The sequence below is a fragment of the Passer domesticus genome, chromosome 8 (assembly GCF_036417665.1).
Source record: "Passer domesticus isolate bPasDom1 chromosome 8, bPasDom1.hap1, whole genome shotgun sequence".
NCBI classification, from domain to species: domain Eukaryota; kingdom Metazoa; phylum Chordata; class Aves; order Passeriformes; family Passeridae; genus Passer; species Passer domesticus.
The window spans coordinates 34,852,733-34,877,691 of NC_087481.1; the positions used below are offsets into that span (position 1 = coordinate 34,852,733).

Below are 24,959 nucleotides of genomic sequence, written 5' to 3' on the forward strand. Positions count from 1 at the left end.
AATTAGAAAGTCTTTTTTTCTACTAGCATTTAAGAATGTCAGACACTAAACAACATGGATTAAAAATGTTTCCAGAGCGATCCCATCGGCAGCATTAAATTCATACTTGGAGGAATGAATGCAAACCATTGTAAATTCCCCTTAAGCCTGGAGGAAGGGAAAAACAAATTCTTATTCATTAAAATTAATGCCATTTGATATCTACATCAGGGGATTTCTGCAGGAATGTGACTGGAAGACGTGTTGAAGGTGTCTTTCATTAGATGCAAAAGGAAACAGAAGGAGTTTTTCAAAACAACCTGCAAGCATCCCTGACAACAACTTAAGCAAGTCATAAAAAGCAGCTTTCAATGAAGCACACTCTCTACAAGAAAAGCAAAGGGCAATCTCAACATTTTTACAAAAACTGAATGAAGGAGCAGAGCCACTGTTGTATGTGAAATCAGCAAACATTAATGCACTCTGATGTGGAAAGCAATCCTTTCAAAAGAGTCTGTAAGTTCTGAAATGACCTCACATTTGTAATCCCAGTCTGTCGGTCTTTCAAAGCTGCCTAATCAAGGATGGAGCTCTCAGAGCTCCTTTGTGACATCCTTAGAGTAGGGGCTATATGTGACATTTCACAAAATATGTTATGGTATGCCCCAAAAGATGAGTATTTAACACAGATAGTAAGAGCACAAAATGCACAGTGTAGATGGGCATGATGAAACCCCAGGAAGACCCGGTGAAACAACTGTACACACAGTAAACCTAAAGTAGTGGTGAAACCAAACATTTCAGATAACTGAAAATAAATTGCTCCTATGTACAACTGAGAAATAGGAAGCAAATCAAAGGACTGAGAAGGGTTTTAGAATATACTGGGAGAAGAGCATGTGATTTACCAGCTTTCCCAGTATTCTATCAATTGAAAAGGGAAAGAGTGAACTCTGTACAGAGTGCTAAGTTAAAAAGAAACCTCGCATACATTCATCAAAAAAAGAGTAATTACTGGTAGAAATCAAACACTGACATTGAGCTTTTCTAGACCATGATGACTGACCAGCAGCTTTCAAGACTACTCCCTCAGTGAGCCCTAAAGGAAAAGAACTGTAACATCTTACTCTCAACCTCACCTCCTCTAACACACTGATGGAGAGACACGTCAGGAAGAATTAGTAAGAAAGGGGGAAGAGCTATATTTTTTAAGAAAATGTAATGCTGTCATAGCTGGAAAGCTTCCTTGATAAACTTTTTTTAAAAAAAAAAACAACAAACCCAAACAACCAAGAAGAGATGTGACAGCTAACTAATGGATAAACTTAATAGGAAGCCAGAAAAAAGAGACATTGTGCTTGGTCAACGGAACGTTTTATCCTCCACACAGTTTTCCTGGATGAAAATCAGACAGTTTATTCAACATTTAGTAAGATTAATGGTTCCTTCCGATACAAAAAAATAAAACAGTAAGTCCAGTGAATATGCTTTGATGTGAAAGCCACTTTTGCATGAGGAACTGCTTAGAACACTTAGGACAAAAAGTAGCCATGTTTGGGGCTGATAAAAACGGAAAAGGAACATGAAAAGAAATATTAACACCCAATCAGTTGGCTAAAAGTCACTGTTTTGGAAGAAGGTAACCTTTTCTGATGTTCCAAAATGGGGACTGCACACCAGTTTGGTACTAAGCAGAAAAGTTATCCACGCTCAGTCTGGAATGGAACAATTATCTTCCTGTTTTCCAAGCCAATGAACATTATGTTGACATTCATCAGCTAAGAAAAGGAGAACCAGAATTAAATGCTCCAGTTAAATCGAACATGTGAGAAGCAGAAAGACCCTTAAGTGCATTTTCTACATCTCTAAAAGGAGCAATGGCAATATATCATGATCAAATATTACTACTTGATCAGAGACCTGTAACAGATTATTGCTGTAAAATACTGGAAAAATGGCTACTTGTTACTACAGCACTAGAATAACTACCTACTCTTAGCTCAAAATTGTAATTCTAAGGACTAGACGTACAAGAAACCATGGTACTTATTTGCACAGGCACATGAAGTCAAGGAGTAGAAGTTCTGCAATAGATATACCAGGGAGTGCAGAATGGATGTGAAAGATTTAGAGGTTGACACATGACAGAAAATCAATGGTTTACCAGGACAGAGGGGTCTGATTATGTTCATTCCCACCATGAAATTACTAAACATCTGTGCTTCTGGAAGCAGCATTTCATCCACGAGATCAAACAGGGCAACAAACAGCACTAGCTGGGGAAAATATAAATTTCCAAAATCATGTATCCTCAGAAGAGCATGCCATTGAAATGCTAAAAAGCAACAGAACTACCAAATACCTGTTTGCTTTTGGTTTTGTTTTTTTACAGAACGTAAGACAGTCACAGATAGCATTTTTTACAGAATATGATCATCTGAGAATCAACAATACATCAAAAAAAGGCTTCTCCTACCAGCTGATTTTGGAGTGAATTTGTCCCTGTTGGCTGCACATACTGCCAGTAGCCTGTATCCAAGATCCAAGTCAAATCCTTGCTGAGCTGCCACTCGACTAACCACCTGCAGAGGGAAAGAGAGAAAGCTTCATTAGGGGTTACTGGAGCTCTTTAAAAAGTGACATGAACCTGCTCATCAGCACTAATGTTAGACATCTGAATCTGCTGCAAGAGCACAGTACAAACATGGTATGAGGCAGTGCTCCCCAGTAGTTTCCAACACAAGCACAGTGAAGTGAATTATTTGACCAACTGTCAGAAGAAAGGCCTGGTAGTTCCATGAAAATTGGGAGAGACAAAAGCCAGAAGAAATAATGGAAGAGCAATGCATGTAAAGATTGTATAGAATACACCTTACTGTATTTGAGATGTGAGGATGAGAAATCCTCAGTCTCTCCCTCTGTTGTACAGTTCCTGGCCCTGTTCCCAAGGGCAGTGCTGGTCCTTTAGGTTAAAATGCCCGCCCCACACTGCTGGGCAGGGTTGTCCTACACTGTGCTCAGTGTCACAGTTGCTGCATTTCAACAATACTGTATTGGGAAGCACATTTACCACAGTTTTAGAATGAACAGGCCTGTGCAAGAAGCATTTGCCAAACATTAAATTAGGGTAAGACTGTTGTTGTTGTTGACTGATCTAGAAGAACTAGAAAACCAGGCAAATTGAAGACTGTAGTTAAGAACAAAAAGCACTCAACTGTTTCTCCAAGCCAGCAACTCAGCTATCAGCCAAGAACGTATCCTCTTTAAAATCTGCACAGCACAAACACAATCCCACAGTCATTCTGCCAAATGATGCTAAAGTTATACACAGCACAGCTTTTCTATTGCCTTCCAGTGGCACATGATGACTTCAGACTCAGAGGCACAGATAAAACAGATTATTCTTAACAGTGCCATTACTTCTTTGCATTAAAACAATGGTGAAGGAACTGCACAAGAAACAGAACACCATTTCCTGAGGCAAAACAAAGTCCCTAATAGCTTTCAGTACAAGAAAATATCCTTCTCCCACACTTTCTTCATCTGAAACCTTCTTTCTTAATGAATGACACTGCAATTATCTGTGGCCAGGACAGCAAAAAGCAACAGTATAGAATAGACTGAAGAACTCATGTATGCGGTAACTTACAAACATTATCCTATATGTTTTTCCAATATATCTACTTTTCCTAATTAACAATTAAGAACAAAATTTATTTCTTTAAAAAGAATTAACATGAAGTTCCCAGGTAGATATTTTGTTCTGTTGCTCCTATTAATTAAAAAATTAGACAATCATAAGACTTAATCTGTGGGAGTATTCCCTCCCTAAATTTAACCCTTCAAACCTCAAAACTGAGAAGAGAGCTTCAGGGAAAAGAAATTAAAATTGAGGATGATCAGTGCAGTAAAACACAACTACTGTTTTATCACATTTCTTTACAATTACAGCTTTTAGATAGAAAAGTAAGAAGGAAAAAAGTAAAAGAAATAATGCAATTATTTTGGATAAACAAAAAACCATTTCCAACTTAGTAGATCAGCCTTTAATCCTTTACACTTAGAAGTCCAGTTGTTAGCATCCTGGCTAACACTCTAGGTCCAAACTTGCAAAAATAAGAAAAAAACCAACCTAATAATAATAATAATTTAAAAATAAATGAAAACCCACCCACAAAACCATTAAAAAACAGAAAAACAAGAGGAGAATATGATATGTCATGTTTCATGCTGAATTAGCAATAGGAGTGAAGACTGGTGGGCTACCATGGGATCTGGAAAATACTTGCATACTTGGAAATCTGTTTCCCTTTTCTACTTCCAGTATCACTGTACTTCAGCCACCCAGAAGTAGATTATGGGGGGGATGATGACAAGAAAACAGACAAAAAGCTCTTCTGAGAATCCCAAAACCACACCTTGCAAAAGGCTCCCGAGAACAATGTCTCATTAATATACAAACATTATTTAAACTCCTTTAGCTGTCATCTATTCCCCCATCACAGAGGAACACACTTCCGAGTGCCAATCAGTTCTGTAAAACAATGGAGAAAGGGCCCTCCCATTTTCTGCTTTGACAAAACATACAATCATTAAACCATTAATTTTAAAGCTGGAGAAATTCAGATACCCCTGGTCATCAGTGAACACACAGGAACTCAGGAAATGCATTGGCTGCTTATAGTCTCGATTTGTTTTAATACATGAAACTACAAATCCTGAGATTGTCCTAGCAAGAGGCCAAATCACTACTCTCAACTGACATCTTGCTAATTATGGAAAAATTTTACAAAGTAACTCAGGAAACAGAGAGAACTGTAAAACCCACAAAAGTCAAGTTCTGCTTGCACTGTCTTCACGGAATACACTGCAAAGCCTTGGTCAGTGCAGTCCTAACCACAGGCTGATGCCTAACTTTCTATACTCCCACATCACATTAGTTTCCTTTTCTTAATTTCCCCTGCCAGAGGAGCAGTGCCATGAAGCTGAGGGGGGTGGAAAGCAGAGCTTTCCAGAGTGTGCAGCCCAAGGCTGACCACACCCCATGGGCACAGCCCGGCCTGGCAGCACCCACTTCGTGGTGGCTGAGGCAGTGCCCCAGCAAACACCACACCAGGACTGAGCACGAGAAGGCAGAATCTGAACTTGACAGTGTGCAGAGGGTCAGCCAGTCAAACTATTACTTACTTCATGCCAAGTGTGAGCGAAAACAAACTGGAAGTTTGTTTCAACAACAAAAAAATTAACTTGGAAAGAAAGTGCTTCCACTGACAAACTGCACACAAAGTCCCTTCTTTCTCTCAAAAGAACGACAAAAACCATAGAAACTTAATAGAAAGCAGATATTTCTAATAAAATTTCTGTTTTGCCAAGAGTCATTTTCCATCTACAGTTTTCTTGTACGCACTCCATTAAATGCAGGAAGAAGGTCTGTTAAACAAACTGGTGGACTTGTGCCCAAGAGGGCTTTCTCTGGTCCCTTCTGCCTCAGCTTGGTCAACATGAATAGGTTAGTGCACACTCATTTCCTTTACAAGGAATGGTTAGGTCAACTATGATAAGTGCTTACAGCATTCAGAATGAACTCATTGTCGAACACATGGTGCCAGCTGCATCTTGTCTGATTTTTTAATAAGGCTTACAAATATTTGCATTGACTGTATTTAAAGTTTTTCTTTCATCTGTGACAGGTTAAAGACTTACTTTTATTTCAAAATTAATGTCAATGGAACAGATCACACATCTCCTCCCAAGACCCTGCTTCAGGTTGTCTACAATTTAAGTCAGATATTGCTCAGTCGGTACTTTGCAAACTTTCCTCTGTTTCCCTCGGTTTAAGGGACCCCCTGGCTTTTTAAACAGACACTGAGAATTCTCAGAAACAAGATGACAAATGTGCCATAGGAGCATGATTCACAAGACAAAGAAATATCTACAAGACATTTGGTAAGTTTAATATATTCAGGTCAGCAGACCCTGATGAAATTTACCTTGGAGTGCCTCAAAGGAACTTACCTGGACAAACAGTGTACCTGCTAATGATTTATTTTCAGAAATTCATTCAAGATAGAGAGCTTGGATATATACCAAATCTGGTTTCAGGATTGTAAAAGGTGACTCTCAGAAAGTACATATATCCAGACAGACAACAAAACAAAGTATTAAAGAAGTACTAGGTGAGCTATACAGAACATCATCATGAGTACACCAGCACCACGCAATTTCCTTCTTTGACAGGTTACCATAACTCTAATATGTCTTTTGACATTGTCTTATGTAACGCTATCGTAACAAAGGAATACAGCCCAGATGACAGAAGTATAAATTTTACTCGGATTATTAATTACTAGTCCTTTCTCAAATCATAACTTGTGCTTGTTAGAGATAATTTCTACGTATTTAGTCCTGACTTGGACAATGACAGTAAACTGCAAAACCTCTAGGTGGTTTTACAGGCAAACACGTAACAGGGTAAGAGTTTAAAATTATTATTATTATGACCAGAAAAAATGTTGTAAAAATGAGATCAAATACGCACATGAAATACTACAGATCAGAAAGAAAGAAAAATTAAATGCTTAAATAGAAAATTAGGGACAGACATTCATCTCCTCAGTGTATATGACTCACCAGGAAAATGTTTGAAGTATTAAAAATCATCAGGCACTGGAAAGACCTACCTATCATTCTCTGCCTTTTGGAGGGTAAGGGGATTTTTAGTAGACCAATCTGTATCTGTATCACATCCTGGCTTGGAGAAAAAGAGTAGACAGCACGGTCCCTTAGGTCTGTCCCAAGCCAAACCTCAGTGATTCCAGACACCTGCTGCTGACTGGAGCCATCCAGCTCAGCCTGAGCCCTGTCCCAGGAATTCTACCACATTTCAAACCTCCTGTGATTTCAGTCTTATTCAGGTACCAGTGTGGATCAGATAGGATCAAGGCAATAATTTCACTAATCTATTAAACATTATGGCTAAGTGATTATGATACCATTTGCAAACACACTCTTTAACTACAAATTCAAACCCAGCATATCAGCAAAAATTCAGACAACGTGTAGCTGGTACCGTGTGTTCAACCATGACTTCATTCTGCAATGCTGTAAGAACTTGTCTTACTTGACCCACCCATACAAAAAACCAAAACCAGACATAGTTTCCAGTACCACAACCATAAATTGAGACTAACATCCTTTATCATGGGTGAGAGAGGTGCTTGGCCAGCTCAAGGTTCAACACCTGATATTTCTCTATGTTATTTTACAATAACATTTCAGACAGCAAGACTTTATAAAAGCTAGCCTATTTCCTAAACACACTTGCAACACCTAGCTTTTATTTAAATTTTGATATGGCACTAACAGCTATTTTAAGCTGTCTTTAAAGGAATATATACCCTATCTGCAAACAGACATTATTACAACATCAACTGCCAGTAAGAAAATCTGATCACTTCAAACCTCTGAAATCTTTAATCTGAATAATTCAGATAAACAGCTTTCAAAAAGGAGACATTGCATTCACTGTCTGTGACTCAGCTCTGTGGAGTTCCAGATGTCTGAACTCTCAGGGTCATTGACAGTGAGCAGAAAATGATGAGAGGGAGCTTTTAATTACATGAAAAGCAGACAAAAATGGCTACCAGCATATTTTCTTTGCTGAATTTACCTGCAATACTTCCCTCCCTGCCCCCCGCCTCCTTTCTCCTTTTGCAAGGCTAAGGAGCTTCACCACGGAGCTTCACTCCCTGCCCTGCTTGTCATCACCCCACGAAGTACTGGAACAATGTGGCTCTCAACCTAACAGCCCTGTTAATCAAGAGAGCTACATGACTGCTTATTTCTAAACTCCCTTCCCATTATGTTGCACTTTCAATGAAACTCTTAACTAGCAGCAGTCAAGAGCACTCCCCCCTGCTGGCATCAGAATGAATTTTACCAATTCAATTTGCTGGTTGCTCAAAACTAAAAATGCCAGCTGATTGCTAGTTCAGACGGCTCCGTGTTCAGCCACTTGTGCATACTTGAAATTATCTGAATGCAGTTTGAAGACTACAGCAGAAATTTTGTAATTAGAATTCTGCAATGTAGATGGTAATTTTTCCCCCTCAGTAACACACAAAGATCAGATAAACAGGAAGCAAATTGAGGAATTTTGCAACATGAATAGTGATCTGCCTCAAACAGAGGAAAAAAAAAAGGGTAGGAAAAGGAGGAAGAAGTCTGCGATCTGAAGTCCTGATCTGATGAGACTCTTACACTCCAGTTGCAGAAGGGCTGCCTCAATAATAGAGACAATCAAAGCAAGTCAGGAAAGTTATATATATCATTAAGCAGTTTCTTGCCTTTGGTGCTTGAAAACAGACATTAAGTATGTTCTGCAAATGTAAGAGACTTCACAGAACCCTTGTATTCAAATTAAGAGTTTTCTGAAAAATTATTTCCCACTCTAAAAGGTGGATGAAGGCCATATTTTCAAAGTAAAACAAGCCAGCATGCCTGCCATGTACTTTGTGACGCTTCCTGCAACGGTGACGTGAATCATGCAGAACAAGGGTATCGCCTCCTTTACATCCTCTTCCTCTCTGCATGTCTCTAACAACCACAAACATCAAAGAGAAGGTCACTATGCTCAAATCTCTTCCCTGAAAATTATCCCAGAGGAAAAGAGGCAGGGATTGTGCTGTAATTAAACCAGCTGATCGCTGGTCACCGCAATACTGCTGCCACCTGAGTCCTGGCACACTTTGAACAGTGACTTGCATGAAACACACACGGGTCATACAAACAAAGTGACAAGGGAATTCCAGAAGCACTCCACTTTGGAGAGCAGGAGATCTCGATGAGTTTCAGATAACCCATGACAGGACTAACAAAGTTTAGGTTAAAAGGGCTTCAGGAGACCACGAAGTGAAAGGACAGGCAGTACCACGGCGTTGTTTGGTAGCGCTCAGAGCTGCTGGGAAGCAGAGTGTTCTGTGCCTGCTGGCTGTACCCTGGCAGCACAGCACGTACACAGCCCGGGAGTGCTGTGCTGCTCTGCAAACACAAGGCTGTGTGTTCAACAGATGCCTGGAGAGCACGATGGGAGCAGCGTTTCTTCCACGTGAACTTTTCGCTCTGCAAGTCTTGGATACAAAGAGTAAATGTAACATTTCTAGGGCTCTCACGGGCAGCTGCAACCTCCCATTTTCTGGGCATAGATACGCTGAACCGACTCTTCCACCCAATTAATCACATTCAAATCCTGATCTGATTAGAAAACTGATTTTTTGAATGTCACAGGTTGATTTTTGATTGTGTACATCTTTGCATTAAACAGAATGAATCCAGGCAAGCATTAGCTGCATTTGCAGTCTGAGGCATCCTGTTATGGAAACCTCACATTATTCAGATATGCCATTCTTGTTTTTTTTTTATATTTTTTTAACATGTATGTCTTTTTTTAACCAATTATGCTCTTCATAACATATCAGACAAGCTAAAATAGATTCCTGTATTATGAAACTGAGAGCAGTTAGGGTTGTTTCTTCTTAAAATGATCTAAAATAATCTCAACAGTCTCAATTCCAGGATTTTCTGAAGAGAAATCCAATTCAAAAGATTACTGTACTATTGTATCAGTATCATTAAAACATGAACTTTTAGCAGATACTTCCATCAGTTTATCATTGATGTCTGTTATTTCAGCAACTCTTATCTGCAGTACAGACATGTAGGAAGAACTACAAGCAGAGCAAAACATTTAAATGAAATCCATAATCTTTTGATGAAGTACAGCTAGGACTACAACTTTGTGTTTTGTTTCCTTGTTTTAATTTAAAGAGAAATATTTATTTTACAAACACAGGTAAGTTTCCCACATCTGATGACTGAAGCACATCCAGTATTTGGAGAGGAAAATCTAGAAAATTAAGATTTGGGGGGAAGTAATTTTTAATTACTATTTCAGCATAATTTTTTGAGGATAATCTGAGGTAAGAAGTCTTTGCATCTCTTGGATGTGAAGAGAGACTGAGATCCCAGCCACAGTGGTTAGAGACTAAAGCTTTCACTACAGAAGCTCTCTTACATTCAGTGATTTACAAGGAGCCAGCTCAGGTAAGCACATCCTGCTTACCTAAATTCCTCCTACTGTCCAAAACCATTGCAGAGATGGATTTTAATTTCTTAGACGAAGCCCCTAGGTACAGCCACAGTGTATCTGCACACAGCTTTGCCTCTCTCACTCTTTTATTTCTTGATCGGACACACTGAAGAGCCCTAAAGAATGATAAACTTGGTGCCTTGTAAAGCTGAAGCACAGCAAGAGAACAGGGCAGTGCCTTTATGGTCCTTTGCTGAAGACAAGTCTGTAAATCTGTCCATTTCTCTCTCAGCTGTCTCCTCATTTCCATTTTTGCTGTAGCACCAACACAAATGGCACCCAAAGCCTTCAATAAGATCATTTACATGTTAAAGTGCTTGGCAAGAGCAGACCCATGGGACGAGACCACACTGGACCTGAGAAGGGGCAGAAATGAACAAAACTGCCTGACCCAAATGCTGACTGAAAGTAATTTCTATTGCAGTCTACTCTGAAGCGTTCTCTCCTGAAAAGCTTTTGAACAATATTTTGCTTTTGTTTCCCATACACAGAGATGTAATTCAATTATGGTGTAACTTTTGCTCAACATTACTGTTAAATATGACTTTTAGTAGCCGCCGGGATTGGGAAACTGATAGGAGAAAAGTAAACCTGTGAGTCATTAAAGTACTTGGATTTCTTTGCTTGGACAGGTATCTGATTTGGACAAAATAGGGTCATTTTTTTAAACTGCTGTGTAGTAACTGAAGCTGTTTATTTCAGAAGACTGGAAGGTAATTCCACATACAGTACATTTTTAGAGAATTACATTAAACTTATCAAGACTATCAGCCTTGCCATAATATATTCTAGTACTAGAGTAATAATTTTTTTCAGTCCTAATAAAAGCACAGCTATGCCTGGTTTGTAGAAAGTGGAGGCTCTTTTCATCAGCTCCACACAACACCGTGGAAGAAGTAGTATTATATACAAAAGAGCATCATATCCATTGCCATTTCAATAATTCATAGAATCAATTATTTCAATTATAATTCAGTTTCTGGTCTACAGACTGTCTATTTGATTTGAAAATAACTACTGTTGAAAAATAACACCTAGCTTTTCTTGGCAACTTGAAAGAAATTTTATTGTCTCTGAGAAAGGTCATAATTTGTTTGCATGAGTTCCATAAAAGCTGTTTAAGGGAACCTGTCCACAGCCTGTAGCTTGCAAGAAATAAAACAGATTCAAAGCCTACCCCTTTATACCTGACTTATTATTTATCTGTTGAAATGAGTATTCTTTATAATTTTTTATTACCCACTCACTTTAGTGATTTTCTGTAATGGGCAAGCACAAAAAGTTAAGCTCTAGAATTAGTGTCTGTCAGAACTGTTTGAACATAGCAACATGATGCACATGCATCACATTTTGCTCAGAAGAGGCACAGCTTTTGGGGCTTGGTTAATGAAAAAATATTTTCTATTTATGGCACAAGCCATTGCTTTACCTATGGTTATCTTTTTCTATTTGACTCTTTGCACTGCACAGAAATACCCCAATTTTTATTCACAGGCCTTGACAGCATTAGTCTAATTTCTTTATCACAAAAGGGAATTATTTAAACTCTAAATGAGTAATCATTTAAAGTATCCATTATGTGAAGTATTTGACTACTGAAATGAAGTTTACATACCTTATTAAGTACCTCTCTGGCAAAATTTAGCTGTTGTATCAAATCCTGAGTTTCTTCTATAGATAAGAAAACCATTCCTATTACGCTGCACATGATGTCACTGGAGCTCACAGTAGAAAATGTAACTTAAGAATTATTAAGTCCTGCTGATGTGGAAAAACTATCATCTACTGCAAATAGCCAGTATGTATACTGTGCACAGGTTATTCTAAAAAAAAATCACAAAGGAAAGACAAACACTAGACATGTGTTACACATTGTTGTTCAACAATTCCAACAGTAGCAAACTCATTAAATTTTCAAGTCATCAAGATTTCTCTAAGTGCTGGTATTACAATTTAAGAAGACCCTCTACAACAGCCTATTCTATGTATTATTCTATATTTATATTCTATGTATTATTATCAAAAGCTGTAATCCCATAAATGAAGCTGGAAGCTCCTCTGCTATTGACCAGGCAGAATATTTCTACGATCATTCATCTGCATCTATTCTAAGACAGGCAGCAGGAATACAAACATTCAGGTGGTTATAAAGTTACCAGACATTACTGACAGTCCCAACACAAAGACAGTGTGTCAGGTAAACAAAACTACTTCTAAGAACCACTTCTTAAATTTAAGCCTTATTTCAAGCTTAATTTTGAGCGTATTTGTCCTGTATTAATCGGATTAACTCTAATTGGTTAATTTTTGCAGAAGACTATACATAGGACTTAAATGATGCAAAGGATCTGTTATACCTATTATACCTATGCTGATCTGTGATAATCTATTCAGCTGGCTCCTGTTACCACAACAGATCTGTTTTGATGCTCTGTCATTACTCTGATGAATTTCACCTTTGCAGTGGGTGAATGAACGTTTGCACCTTCCTGAGAGAACCTGCCTTTCTGCATCATGACATCCTTGTAAGGTTCAGTTTGGATTAGCAGATATCGTGTTACCACTCCTAGGACATGATCATTTCATATCCCTTGATGGTTCCAGAACAGCTTAGCATACCACTTTTTCCCTGGTCAGAGAGTTAACAGAACAGAATGTCATAAAAATAACAAAAATCATTTTCAATACTACTGAGGGGAAACTTCATGAGCAGGCAAGCATTTTTAGTATTGTAGAATTTCCACACTAAATGTCTTGAAGAACCATAAAGCTCAAATGTTGTAATGATGGTAGAGATCACTTGCTTTAAAAAGTATATCCAAAAATATGGAAATTTTAAGGGAATTTGATTTTGAAGGTCATTTTAAAGGCTAGCAAAATAAAACAATAATCCTGTTTCAGTGGTTGAATAGACTTTCATACTGATTTTTCATTTTTCTTTTAGCATAATCCCCACAAAGAAGTAAGAACTGGTAAACCTTATCAGCATTAAGAAAAATTGGCTCCTGATAGTACAGAATGTGAAGCTATGCAAACTGATGTTAAATTTACTCATGGTATTCCATTATTTTAGCTACCTTTGCCTTATTTGCAACTTTCTGAATAATTCCTCTGAGAACAGACTGAAGTTCCATCATGTTTGTTAAATAAAAGTAGATAAACCCCTTTTCCTGTAAGGAAATGATAAGCCTAAAAATCCACATTTGCTAAATTATGAATCAGAACATATTAATTAGAAAGAAATTAGGTATGAGCAAGCTAAAATGGAAAAAAATATAAATATAAGCAGAAAAAAAAAATTTTAAAAAGAGACCTTGCCCACTATACTGCTGATGTATGAAGAAGATACAGGAAGTACAAACCTCTTGGGATACAACCATGCTGTTGAGTCTGTTTAATGGGAAGCAGGAAGAGGAAGAGTTATGTACACAATGAGACATTAAAGAATATCTTTCTTAGAGGGATTTTAAAATTAAGAACAAGAAACATATTCATTGCAGTTTATAGGCATTCTGCAAATCCTGTGTATTTATCAAACACAGAACAAGCCACCTGGCTTAGTTCCTGTGTTATTTCTTTGTCAGGAATGTAATGAAATTATAACACGTGATAAAGATGCTGCTGCCAGTCAGTCCTACACTGCAGATAGCTCTCTCCCACAACAAGCTTGGGAAAGGGAGCATGCCACCCTGTTCAGATTTCAGGGAGAAGTAAGAAGCAAAATTATACATGTGGCTCAAATATTAACAGAACTTAGATGGCAAGATTGTTTTTTTCTTTCATTCTTGTCAGAAGAAAAACAGTATTTTCATTTCAACACACTGAAAACCATGTACTATGTTTTACCTCACCAGTTTTCATGGAACATTTCCTGCCCACTTTCTGTACACTGTGAGGAGAATGAATCACTGACAGTCAGACCTTATTTTGACCCTCCACTTGGGCAGGGTTGAAGATCTCCTCACGTAGAAAGAAAAGATTTACACAGCAAGGAAGTTGCAGGTCAGTCTCACAGTGTTCTAGCTGCAGAGAAATACTGTGCACAACTGCCCAATTATACCTGAGCTGAATGTATCCTTTCCCAAAAGCTACCCTGAAAAATGCTAGCAATTTTTTTAAAAGGCATAAATAAAATATAGTTATGGTCACATCAGACATTATGTGCATTTTCTCATAATTCATGCTACCAGTAACTTTTACTTCAAACAGAATTGTTAAATATCCTATCTTTGGACTTTACAATTTTTAACTTCCTTTATTTTTTCTCTGACTGGAAGTTTATATGCATTACCTATTATAATTTGATTGATTCTCACTTTTTGACAAACAAATCTGAGGGATGCTATACACTGGAGCACACTAAGATGGAGCCATTCCTTAACATTTGGATTTCTAGCAACTAAATCTCAGTCTTAATGTCTGTTTTATGTGTACCAGCTACACAATGCATGAAAATAATCCATGCACTTCTGCCCCACAACAAATAAAATGACAGAACCTTCATTAATAATTTCAGAATTTCTGTTTCTTTTGTGACTATTTATTTAGATCAACTGGCTTGGCAAATTGCAGTGAGGCTTTTAAGACTCCTGCTCAGTCAGGGTTTAATTAATCTGAGGTCTTGAATCCACATAACAGTTCTGGACTGTTGCTGGAAAATAAAATTTTCAAAACAAAAATGCACAGGCAAATATGTATTTTAATTCATTATAATGAAGTCACTTTAGGAACTACAGTAGTCTTAATGAAAAGTGAATGAAAAGAAAAGCACTGAAATCAATGGAATTGCTGGAATTAGGATGTCAGGATGAGACCTGCAGTCAATTTATGTAACAAAGTAAGCTGAACAGGCATGTCAGAAACACTGTTTAGCTGGAAGAACAGCATACTTAGAATAAAAAGCAGGCAGCCCTTCAGTGCTGCCAAATATGCCAAAGGAAAACAAATACCTGGAAAGTTCACCACTCTGTAAGAACATGGCTCACTTAGCAATTTCAAACCATGAAATAATACTGTATGTGTATAACAAATAATCTAGCCTGTGCATTTGTAAGTAATCTAACTAGAAATGTCTCTTATGCTCCAACTTCTTGTTATTGCATTTTGCTTCCTGTCAAGCAATGGAGTCAAATAAACAGGTCTTAGGGTCTAGCTTTATGTATTTAAGGTAAAATGACAAAAGTTCCCTTAAAATGCAGATTCTGAAAATCGAGTTCCCTTGGCTGTGAGAGAGTGAGCACAGCATAAAACAGAACTGGAGCCAGGATGGACATACCGTCAAACAGCCCATCAGGCTCTGCTCAAATGGTCTCTGGAAGGCTCTGGGGTCTCCACACCAGTCCAGGAGCTCTGTTGCTGCATTATGGAAGTTTGCTGGGTTCTGTAAGTGCTGGAAAAGGAAGGAAAAGCAACACGGTAAATAACATACACGAGGGCTGACATATTCCTTTCTACATCATATTATTGCAAAGTCTGGCAGCTAGGAACAGCGTGTAATTCAAAAGCAAGACTTTCAATTGCACAGTGAATGCAGAAAATCCTACTTCATTCTTATTAATACTTACACCGTTTTCTGACATGCCTTCATTAGTTAGAGACAGGCTGTAGCTGAAATACCAGAGCTCCCCAAACTCTTTCCTCCACAGCACCACCTCTCCCACCTGCAAATCATAGTGGATTCCACTTGGAAATCCAAATTGTCCGAGCCCAAATTAAGGGAACTTTTAACTTTTTTAAATTAAGGGAACATTGAACTCTCAGGTTCAATGTCTTTGGGACATGCCAGCACAGCACCTTCCAATAATCAAGAATTCAATCTTTGCTGCTGGTCAGTGAGGCAAACGTGACAGACTCAGAAAATGCCAATGCCAGGGAGAAGCACACTCACTATAGCAATCCTTCCTAGGAACCTTGGCCTCTATTGCTCATGACATCATCGTGAACAATTAGGGTGATCAGCTTCAGGATCATGAAGAACGCAGGGTTATTTCTGAACTGAAAATGCTTTCACATGCCCAGAAGGCATGCAGACATTTCAGAGGGGAACCCTACCTCTCCTGAAGAGGGTGGCAGGATTTTGAGAGAGGGGAAAAAAAAAATCTGGTTTTGTTTTGAAATTTGCATGGGCAATGGATTTTTTTTGTACTGTCACATTAATATCTGCCTTTTTACTGAACAACAGGAAGTCCTGATTTCAGAGGTACTTAGTAAACTTACCTAATACCATTGTTCTCACTGTCTACATTGCCAAAGTAACCCAAAATTTTAGCCGGAGCAGAGGGATGGCACAGGAAAGAAGGAATTCAATTTACATCAGTAATATTGCTACTAAATTCTCCAGTTCTGGTGATGGTAGATGTGTCAGTGAAAACTCCAGAAACAACATGAAGAGAGAGTATTTAGGAATTGTTGGGGTTTTTTACGTAGCAGTTTTATAATTCTTGGAATTGCTGAGAAAAATATGAAAATTATATGAGTTTTTTATCTGGCAGGCACAAATCTCAGGGGCATAATTTTTAAAATATATCATTACTTTTAAATCAGTTGCATAATTTGGGAAAACATGACTGCTCATTTCTAAGCATCTGGATGAACTATAATGTCCACAACCTATTTTTTCTCCCTTCATCCCCTCACGCCTGAATAGCTGCATATATTAACTTCATGACAAATGAAGAGAAGAAAAAATTCCTCCCATGCTAGGTTTTCAGGAGTTCCCAGTCTGAGCTTTTGGATCACATTACATTAGATAATTCTTATTCAATGAATGCTCTTGGTCAGAGGCCTTGTTTTAACAAGAGATGACTGACATGCAAGGCATGGATTTTTAAAACAATGGAAGAATTTGACAAAGCAGATAGGCATTGTGCAAAGTGTGTTTCTACCTCTGCTCTACCAACACAGGTACTGCTCACACTACCAACCAGTGAGAGCTTTACCTAGGCTGCTTTTCAGAATTACATCTCTGGCTGATCATATAATTATTGGTGGAGGAGTCCAATGAATGTGTTACAGATTAAAGGCAAGAATCCAACTAAGTACATCTAAGAAGCCATATTGTAAGGCTTCATGTAAAAAAAATCCCATGAACAGAGCCAGTAGTTTGAGTTATGAATCTTCCAAGTAAAAGGGAAAAGGATTCCTTTTTGAACTCTTCACTTAAACCACCAGAGAAATGACTGCCTGACACGAAATCTCTCAGTGAATACAGCTCCTTCCACAGGCCACTTTGATCTGCAGGGGAAACATAAGTTGCTTCAAACCTCTCTACAACAGCACGTGTAAGCTCTGCTAATATCAAATACACTATTTCCAGAAGGCAAGAGAGGCACATGAGCTGGTGAACAAATTGCACCATACTGAATGCCTTCTGTACTCATAGGACTGAGGTCACAGATCTCTCAGAAGGGGAAAAATAACCCAAACCAAACCCACAGAAACAACATAAGGACAAACTCACTGAAACCTATGCAATTTTCTATGTGAAACAGTTTTTAGTAACTCTTCCCTCCTTGTGGGAAAGAAGATGAATTGAGATCCACTGATCAAAAGCCCTAAGAGCTACATAATATTTATCCTCACCAGTGCTGCTGCTTGCCACCTACACACACCTTCTGCTAAAGCTTACTATGAAATTTCACCATTGAGAAACAGACACTGTACCTGAATGAGAACAATTTTTATAGATATAGGCTAACAGATAAAAAGCAGGGCACACCCTTATCTACATGATTAATTTTCAGTTAGCACCATATAAGGGTAATTTCTATTTACCATAACACTACTGAAAAGCAGTACTTTTTTCCTAGATTAAAGTTTTAACATGTATTAAACTTGCACTTTGCTATGGAAGAAAAGGCTCCTTCTGCTTGCCTGTGCCAATGTAGGGGTGACCTCAATGACTTGGTTTTAACTGCTTGTTCTGCAAGTTATTTCACTGCATCAGGACTGACACCTGAGGGACACTGTCAGAACCCACTTAAATAGAGAGGGGATACTGAAATCCTGACTTAAATGCAACTGCCTCTCTGAAACTTGTTTAGAAACTCACTGGGCAAGACAAGCAATTTTATTAATTCCATCATAGATTAAAATCTCCAAACAAAACACAGGAAAAAGAATATCACTGGGTCCTGTCTCTGTGCAGTGGATTTGAGTAGTTTATGGGATGAGATAAAACCTGGTCCTGAGAGGACACTTCTTTCCATGTTGCATAGAGTTCTGTCTGGGACATATTTCTCACAGCTTTCTGACTTTTTAAATAATTTTAAATTCACATCCTCTTCCAGTTTTTCTTTTTCGCATTACAAAGGCCAAGGCTACTTTTGTGGAAAACAAACAGAAGATCCAGCATGAACAAAAGCATGAAGGCAGGTGCAACTCCTTCCCTCAGTTACATAAGAAAACATTCCAAATGCCTGCTGTGATTTTTATTTACTGACAACTTAAACACTGTATGAGGAGCAAAAAGCTCCAATGTCATTCACATCCTCACAACAAAAAGCCTGCCTGAGAAGAATATTACATCTACCATATTTATCGAGCAGGAAATAAAGAGATATTCTCAGTTCTCGATCCAAGAACAGAAGTACAAAACAAAGCTTATGCCAGATCCATCCATCAGCTTTGTTGTGAAGCATTTTACATGCATGGCTCTATCCTCTTCAACTGAAATTATTGGCAGCATTTTGAAGAAGCAAGGCATGTGTCTGAAGAGTCTTGTCTGAAACTGTGCTTCTTGTAAACAAGGGGAAAAAAATGCACCTCATTAGTAGCTGGTTTAGAAAAATGTGACAATGAACCAGACCTGGTTACAACACAGCTTGGTTTATCTTCAAAGCTGCTAGTGAAGGGCCACCTAACAGCACCATGCTTGCAAGCAATCATGTTTTCAGCAAGTGGAGAGGATTTGCATGAATAAAATCTGAACCAAAAATGAACAAAGCCAATGAACTGTAGGAAGCAGTTATTTACCAGATTGCTTTCTGTATCATTTGCTTTTCAGAAGACTATAGTGAAACAAGACAATTTATATAATTGAAAAAAATTAGAAGATTTTAAGTCTAATCATTTACAACACCCCAAATCTAATACTCCCTTTGCCTGAACAGAACAGAAATCACATAAATACTTGATGCATGTGAGCATATCATTATTGTGGGGATCTCCAGGTGATGCTCTGAAGAGAGAGTCTGAGTCTCAGAGTCATATTTGATCTTGGAAGGGACCTCTTGCTCTTTGTAGGTACTCAGTTAACAGTCTGGCGTAGGGGAGTAGAACAGCAGAAGACTTTGCTATCCGTTTTACTATCTCCAAAGAGTGAACTGTACCAGCAAAGCCCTTTTCTGAGGACTGCTGACATTTGAGCTGGATTCCAGGGAAGATGGGAACATCTACTGCTGCTCATGATCACCTCTGGCTGAAACACTCTATTCACCTAAAGAACAGATCACCTTTGTAAATTTGTGTGGACATACAGGCAGAGGATGCAGGTACAGCAGGACCCAAGTTCACCAGATTCCACTGCAACTGTGTGCCCACTCCATGGTTTACTGCTCTGTCATCTCCCGGGGCGAGGGCAACAACAACAGTGTTTCGAGTTACATACAACAGCTGACATGTGGCAATTTTTGGTCCCAACGTTTCAAAACACAGCCACCCATTGAAACTGTTACTCCCTTCCAATCAAACAGTGATCAGAAAGTCTTGATATACAATAAAAACTCTGCAATGGGCACAAAAATATAAGCTTCATTCCACATATGAATTCAGGCCCTTATGAGTTAAAAAGGTATATATAATAAAGATCTTATTATTTAGAAGTATACTAAAGTACAATTGAGTACTCTCTGGGTGGGTGGGTGAAAAGTGGGTGAAAACCACTTCTTGCAACCCAAGATTCAATATGATTTTGGAGAATGAAACCAATTACCCACATTGAAACATGGCAATGACAATGGCCTTATCTTCTCTAAATATAGAAGACTGCAACCCTTTTCTACACTTGTGCACCTTAGACAGAACAGTCTAATAAGCAATGCAAGAATATCAGTCAAAATTAAGAACAATTACAGAGGTTTAATATTATCTCACATCAAGAAATGCTAACGTGACAGCAACGGTATCGAAAGCAAATCATTTCAACGTGAAATCCATACGTTCCTGTTTGCTGCTATAGAAAACAAATGTTGAATTTCAATTTACAAATGACATCTCTAGTGGAGGGTTTTTTTCCTCTTTTCTGTGGAATACATCAGACTGAAGGCAGAGACCTAATTTGCCACAATTTAACCTATTCAAAATGAGATGGCATGCAAGTAAGTTTTTGAGCAGCAAACTGCTTAACTATGCTAAACAAGTTATTGCATTTATTTACGTGATGTCGCAGCAAATTATGAAGGCTGACTCAAGTTGTCTGTTTGTTTTGCCGAGTTACGTCTGCTCTGTGTCTCACTCCTTGATTTAATTGAACTGCTGAAGATAATATAACTTATCACACAGACATTATGCCATGTTGTAGATTCTAGGTTAATTAACAGTAGCCTACAGTCACTGAATTTCTCACATGGTTAGCCACTTGGACCCTGTCTACTGTCTAGCTTCACTAATCAACAAGTCTGGGAATTTTACATCAGCGACACAAAACACTGGCAACACAGGGAGCTTTTCAGCACACAGAAAAAGAAAACACAGAGATGTAGGTAGCCTTTTCTTTGCTCTGAAATTAACCCCTTCCTACACACCATGTGGCAAGGCCGCAAGCTTGTCAAGTGTTCTGGTCCATCAGCTGGGGAAAGTGAATCCAGGAGGCAGCTGTTCTCCTGCAGGACAGAAAGTCTGGGCTGCTGTTCCACAAGCACTGGGGGCTGCCAGCCCTAGAAGGCTCCTGCCCCTCTGCCTTCTCCTGCCTGCTCCCCTGCACGGCACAGGAGGACACATGCCTGCCTGCATGTGAATTCGCCCCATTCTACACTAACAATCTGAGCTGCACTACACTAACAATCTGAGCTGCACTGGCCCTCCAGGATGGCAGGCAGGGCAGGTCCTTGAACCTCAGCACTAGCAGGGGAGACAGCAGCAGGGTGAGCCACGCCAGGGGAGGCCCTTCAGGAGCCCATGGGAACGGGCATGTGTTATAGCACATCATTTTTGCATATCAACACTAGTCTGAAGCTGACCTAAATCCTAGGATACATTTTATTGGCAATGCTTAGTCTTATGGCAGATTGTCTCCGTGAGCTTCCTTGCCCAAACATGTACTTCCAGCACTTTCAGTGCCTCAGACCACACTTGGTGTTCTGACTGTGATCTAGCCTCCCAAATGCAGCCTTTCAGTCATCACTCACAGTGAGATCCCTTATGTGAACACACAATCATTAGACATGACTCAAAGAAAGTGGCAGCAAACAAAAGGTGGGGCTGGGAAGCTACCAGGACTCTGCTCTCAGCAGCAGCTTTGGATGAAACGCATCGTGAAACTTCTCCCAAAGGTGGAGCTGTATCATCAATGTAGGAAGATGACACCGTTAAGTTCACAGCATAAATACTCCTCCTGCCTCACAACATTCTCCTTTTAAAAAGAAATAACTGTACTTTCAATTATTTCAAGCCAGATAAATATTTTTTAAATTAATATTCCTCATTATCCTACATAAACATAATGCATAAAAAAGGTGCCAAAAGGAAACATGGATTTTTAGTGTTCTGATACTGTACATATTTAGTCTTGAGGTAATCCTGAGATTTCAACCAAGTTTAGACAACAGGTTCATCTGTATGCTCTCAAAACTTGCCAACAGGTCCAGAATTTCAAGATATATAAAACCCAGCACAAAGCCCATCTCTTCCAAATTCTGAAGCCAGATACTCTGCATGACATAAATTTTGTATACATTTGAAATGCCTGTGTACAGCTCTGAGGTTCACATGACCTGCTTGCTATTTTCAGCTGCAAACATGCAGGTTCTCAAGCCTTTCTTGAACACAATGGGAATTAAAATTCTCATATGGTTGTAATTCTATGAATTTTATAACAAAAATGGAAAAGCAGCTATCAAAATTTATATATAAAAGTAAGTATACTCAAAACTATAAATGCAGAAACCGTAATTCCTTTGGAGCTAAATTGATTGACACTGTGTGGTGAAGGAGCTGACCCACTTCAGTTGTGGTGATGGAGCTGACTCCATGCCTACAGTACTTTCCTAACTCTGGTCTTAGAAAAGAGTATGGTGTATCTCACTCTGGTGTATCTCACTCTGACCCTTCAGATGAAATTTGGTGCTTTGGCAGATTCTGCCATGCAATTCAGACTATTTTTTGTCCATTTTAATGCTCATACAGACATGTCTGCAGTCATGTGCATGATTATGCACACCTTGCCCTATCCACAAGCAGCCATACTCAGTATATTAAAAACTCATCTGCAATCAATATTCAAAACAAATTGTATTTTTCATGATAGAGGAGAGTATTGAGCTCTTCACTGTCTTTTGGGAGTGGGATTTTTGTTTATCTGGATATGGGTATAGATAGTTCAATTCTCTACAGTTCCTTTCAATATCAAAGACTGGTTTATTTAGCAAAAAAATTAAAAGGCTCAAGCTGTGCACTTTGCATTCAGATAATCTCCCCTCCCAATTCCATGTTTGTGAGATTGAGAGATCCCTAATTAATAGAATTATCTTGCACTTACATGGCTCATTCCATCAGAGGCTTTATAAATATTTTATTAGGCTCACATTTTGAGAAGCACTAGATATACTAAGAGAGAGATTAAGACCATGTTAGCCATTCCTACTTATAAAAAAACAGAGCAGAGTCTCCTTTGCCCCCTTTGTCCATTTCAGCTTCTTTTTCAAAGGAAAACAAATACTGAGCAATGACCAGCACCTGTATTGGATGTTTTAACATCAAGAAAATACTGTGCAAGATCACATGCTAAACAAATGGAAAAAGAACAAATAAAAAATATGAGCACCACCGAACTGAAAAAACCCCAAGCTGTTCAGTTATGAACTGTAAGGAAACAAAATCTATATTAATGCAGATTTTAATTGATGCTTCTCTCATACACTTTTAGTCTAAAGTGTGTGTATAATTCAGTACTGATTGCAGAAAAGGTGAATGCCTGGTAATTGAGCAGCCCTGTTCTGCTGCCTGGATCTTGACACCATGAGTTTTGTGAGGATGATTGTACACCTATATGCATGTGCTGGAGCAAAGGAAGGATACTGCAATCTTGGCTTGTCCATTAGTTTTACGAAAGTGTACAAAAGGGATTTAACATCTGATCCTCAAGAACAATACACAGAAGCCAGAAGAGCTGAAACAAGAATAATTCCTTAACTCTGCTGATCAGAACTGCAACACTGCCCTCCTTTCAACCTACGTAACTGCAGTATATTTATGATATACCTTGATAAAGCTTTATGTTAAGTAAGGGAACATGCAGCAAATGAAATTCCTTCAGTCATAACCTACTGTTCCACCCCACCCTCCCCTGCTCAGGAGGAAACCTTGACTCTAAAGGCTGTGATCAGGTCTGACTGCAGATGGAAACGGGGCAGACTAATGGCAGTATGTCTTCATGCTCATCTCCTGATTGTTGGTGCACACTTTATACCTTCCTTACCCCCAGCACCTGCACTGCTACGACGACAGCTGAGAGCAGTGGAAACAGTATGTTTTACAAAGACTCCACATAATCAGAGGGGCCAGAAGTATTTTTCCTGAAGCACTCACGAACTGATTTTATGGGATAAAAGTCAAAAGACAAAGGCACAACTGTTTGCTCTTTCTCCAAGGCCATGCTCAGTCATGCAAGGCTCCAGTCTCTCTTTAGATTCGTAATTACAGCTCAACAGAATTATGAAATCAGTTTGCCTAACCAGTTCACTTGCTCTTCTTGGCAAGTGAAAGAACCCATTTTCCATTAGTATCTCCCTATTACACCATGCCAGCATGAGATGTCTGTGTGACTACAGCAACAATGCTGAGGCTTCTTCAGCCCTAGCACTCCAACAGGCAATGCAATGATACAGGAGCTTTCTTCTCAAATGCCCTCGTGATTTTCAGTCAGTCGTTTCAGTCCTAAATATCTCAACATATCAAGGAGTTAATTTTCTCAAAGCAGTGGCCATACTCTCTGTTAGAATACCACTGCACTATTTGAATAATATTTCATTTCTACAATAATGTTTACATAAACTGGTAATGTATTTTATTGATAAAAATAGGCTTATTTGTTCTAGACTTGCTTACCTGCTGCAAGGTAAAAAAAAATCTACTTTCATAATGTGTTTCAGTAGAAGATTAAGTGAAGGACTCAGGCAAAGTTGGGTGTCTACATAAATACTTCTGTGTTGTAAACCATTTCATAATTTTAGGTACATAGCACCTCACGAACAGTTTGGGTCAGTGGTTTTCTTTCATGCAGTTCTTACCTTATCAAGGTGTTTCAAGGACATTAAAGAAGTATTACATCATCCCTTTACTGGAAAATTATTGTCAGTAGTGCATTCTTTAAAAAGAAGTAACACCACCTAAAAGTATAAAATGAGTTGATGGCAAGGGGGAAAAAAACCCCACCAACTCCTCTGATATATGTACTGAATCAACTTAAACAATTTAATTAAAATAGATACATTTATGAATTTTCTAAATTTCAGAATAATAAATTCACTGATTTTGAAAAATACCTACTAGTCTTCAGCATACCCTGTTGAACAGAAGCATTTGTTGGACATGTTTTGTTTTGCAATTCATTTTTTTAATTCATGTGAGTAATTTACTTACTTACTGAGCTTTTTATAGCACTTTTAATCAACTGATT

General features: G+C 38.5%; 1 protein-coding gene across 12 annotated transcripts in view; it reads right to left on the reverse strand.

The window, feature by feature from the left end:
- Nucleotides 1–24,959, reverse strand: part of ZMIZ1 (zinc finger MIZ-type containing 1) — a 347,370-nt gene that overhangs the window by 124,620 nt on the left and 197,791 nt on the right. For 11 of the 12 annotated variants that reach the window (XM_064430330.1, XM_064430321.1, XM_064430324.1 and 8 more), the window contains 2 exons: nt 15,402–15,515; nt 2,456–2,561 (listed from right to left, as the gene is read on the reverse strand). In XM_064430330.1, coding sequence (XP_064286400.1) covers nt 2,456–2,561; nt 15,402–15,515 — 220 coding nt within the window. Of the gene's footprint in view, nt 1–2,455; nt 2,562–15,401; nt 15,516–19,256; nt 19,281–24,959 lie in introns of those variants that run through there. The other variant, XM_064430328.1, reaches the window with a different exon arrangement.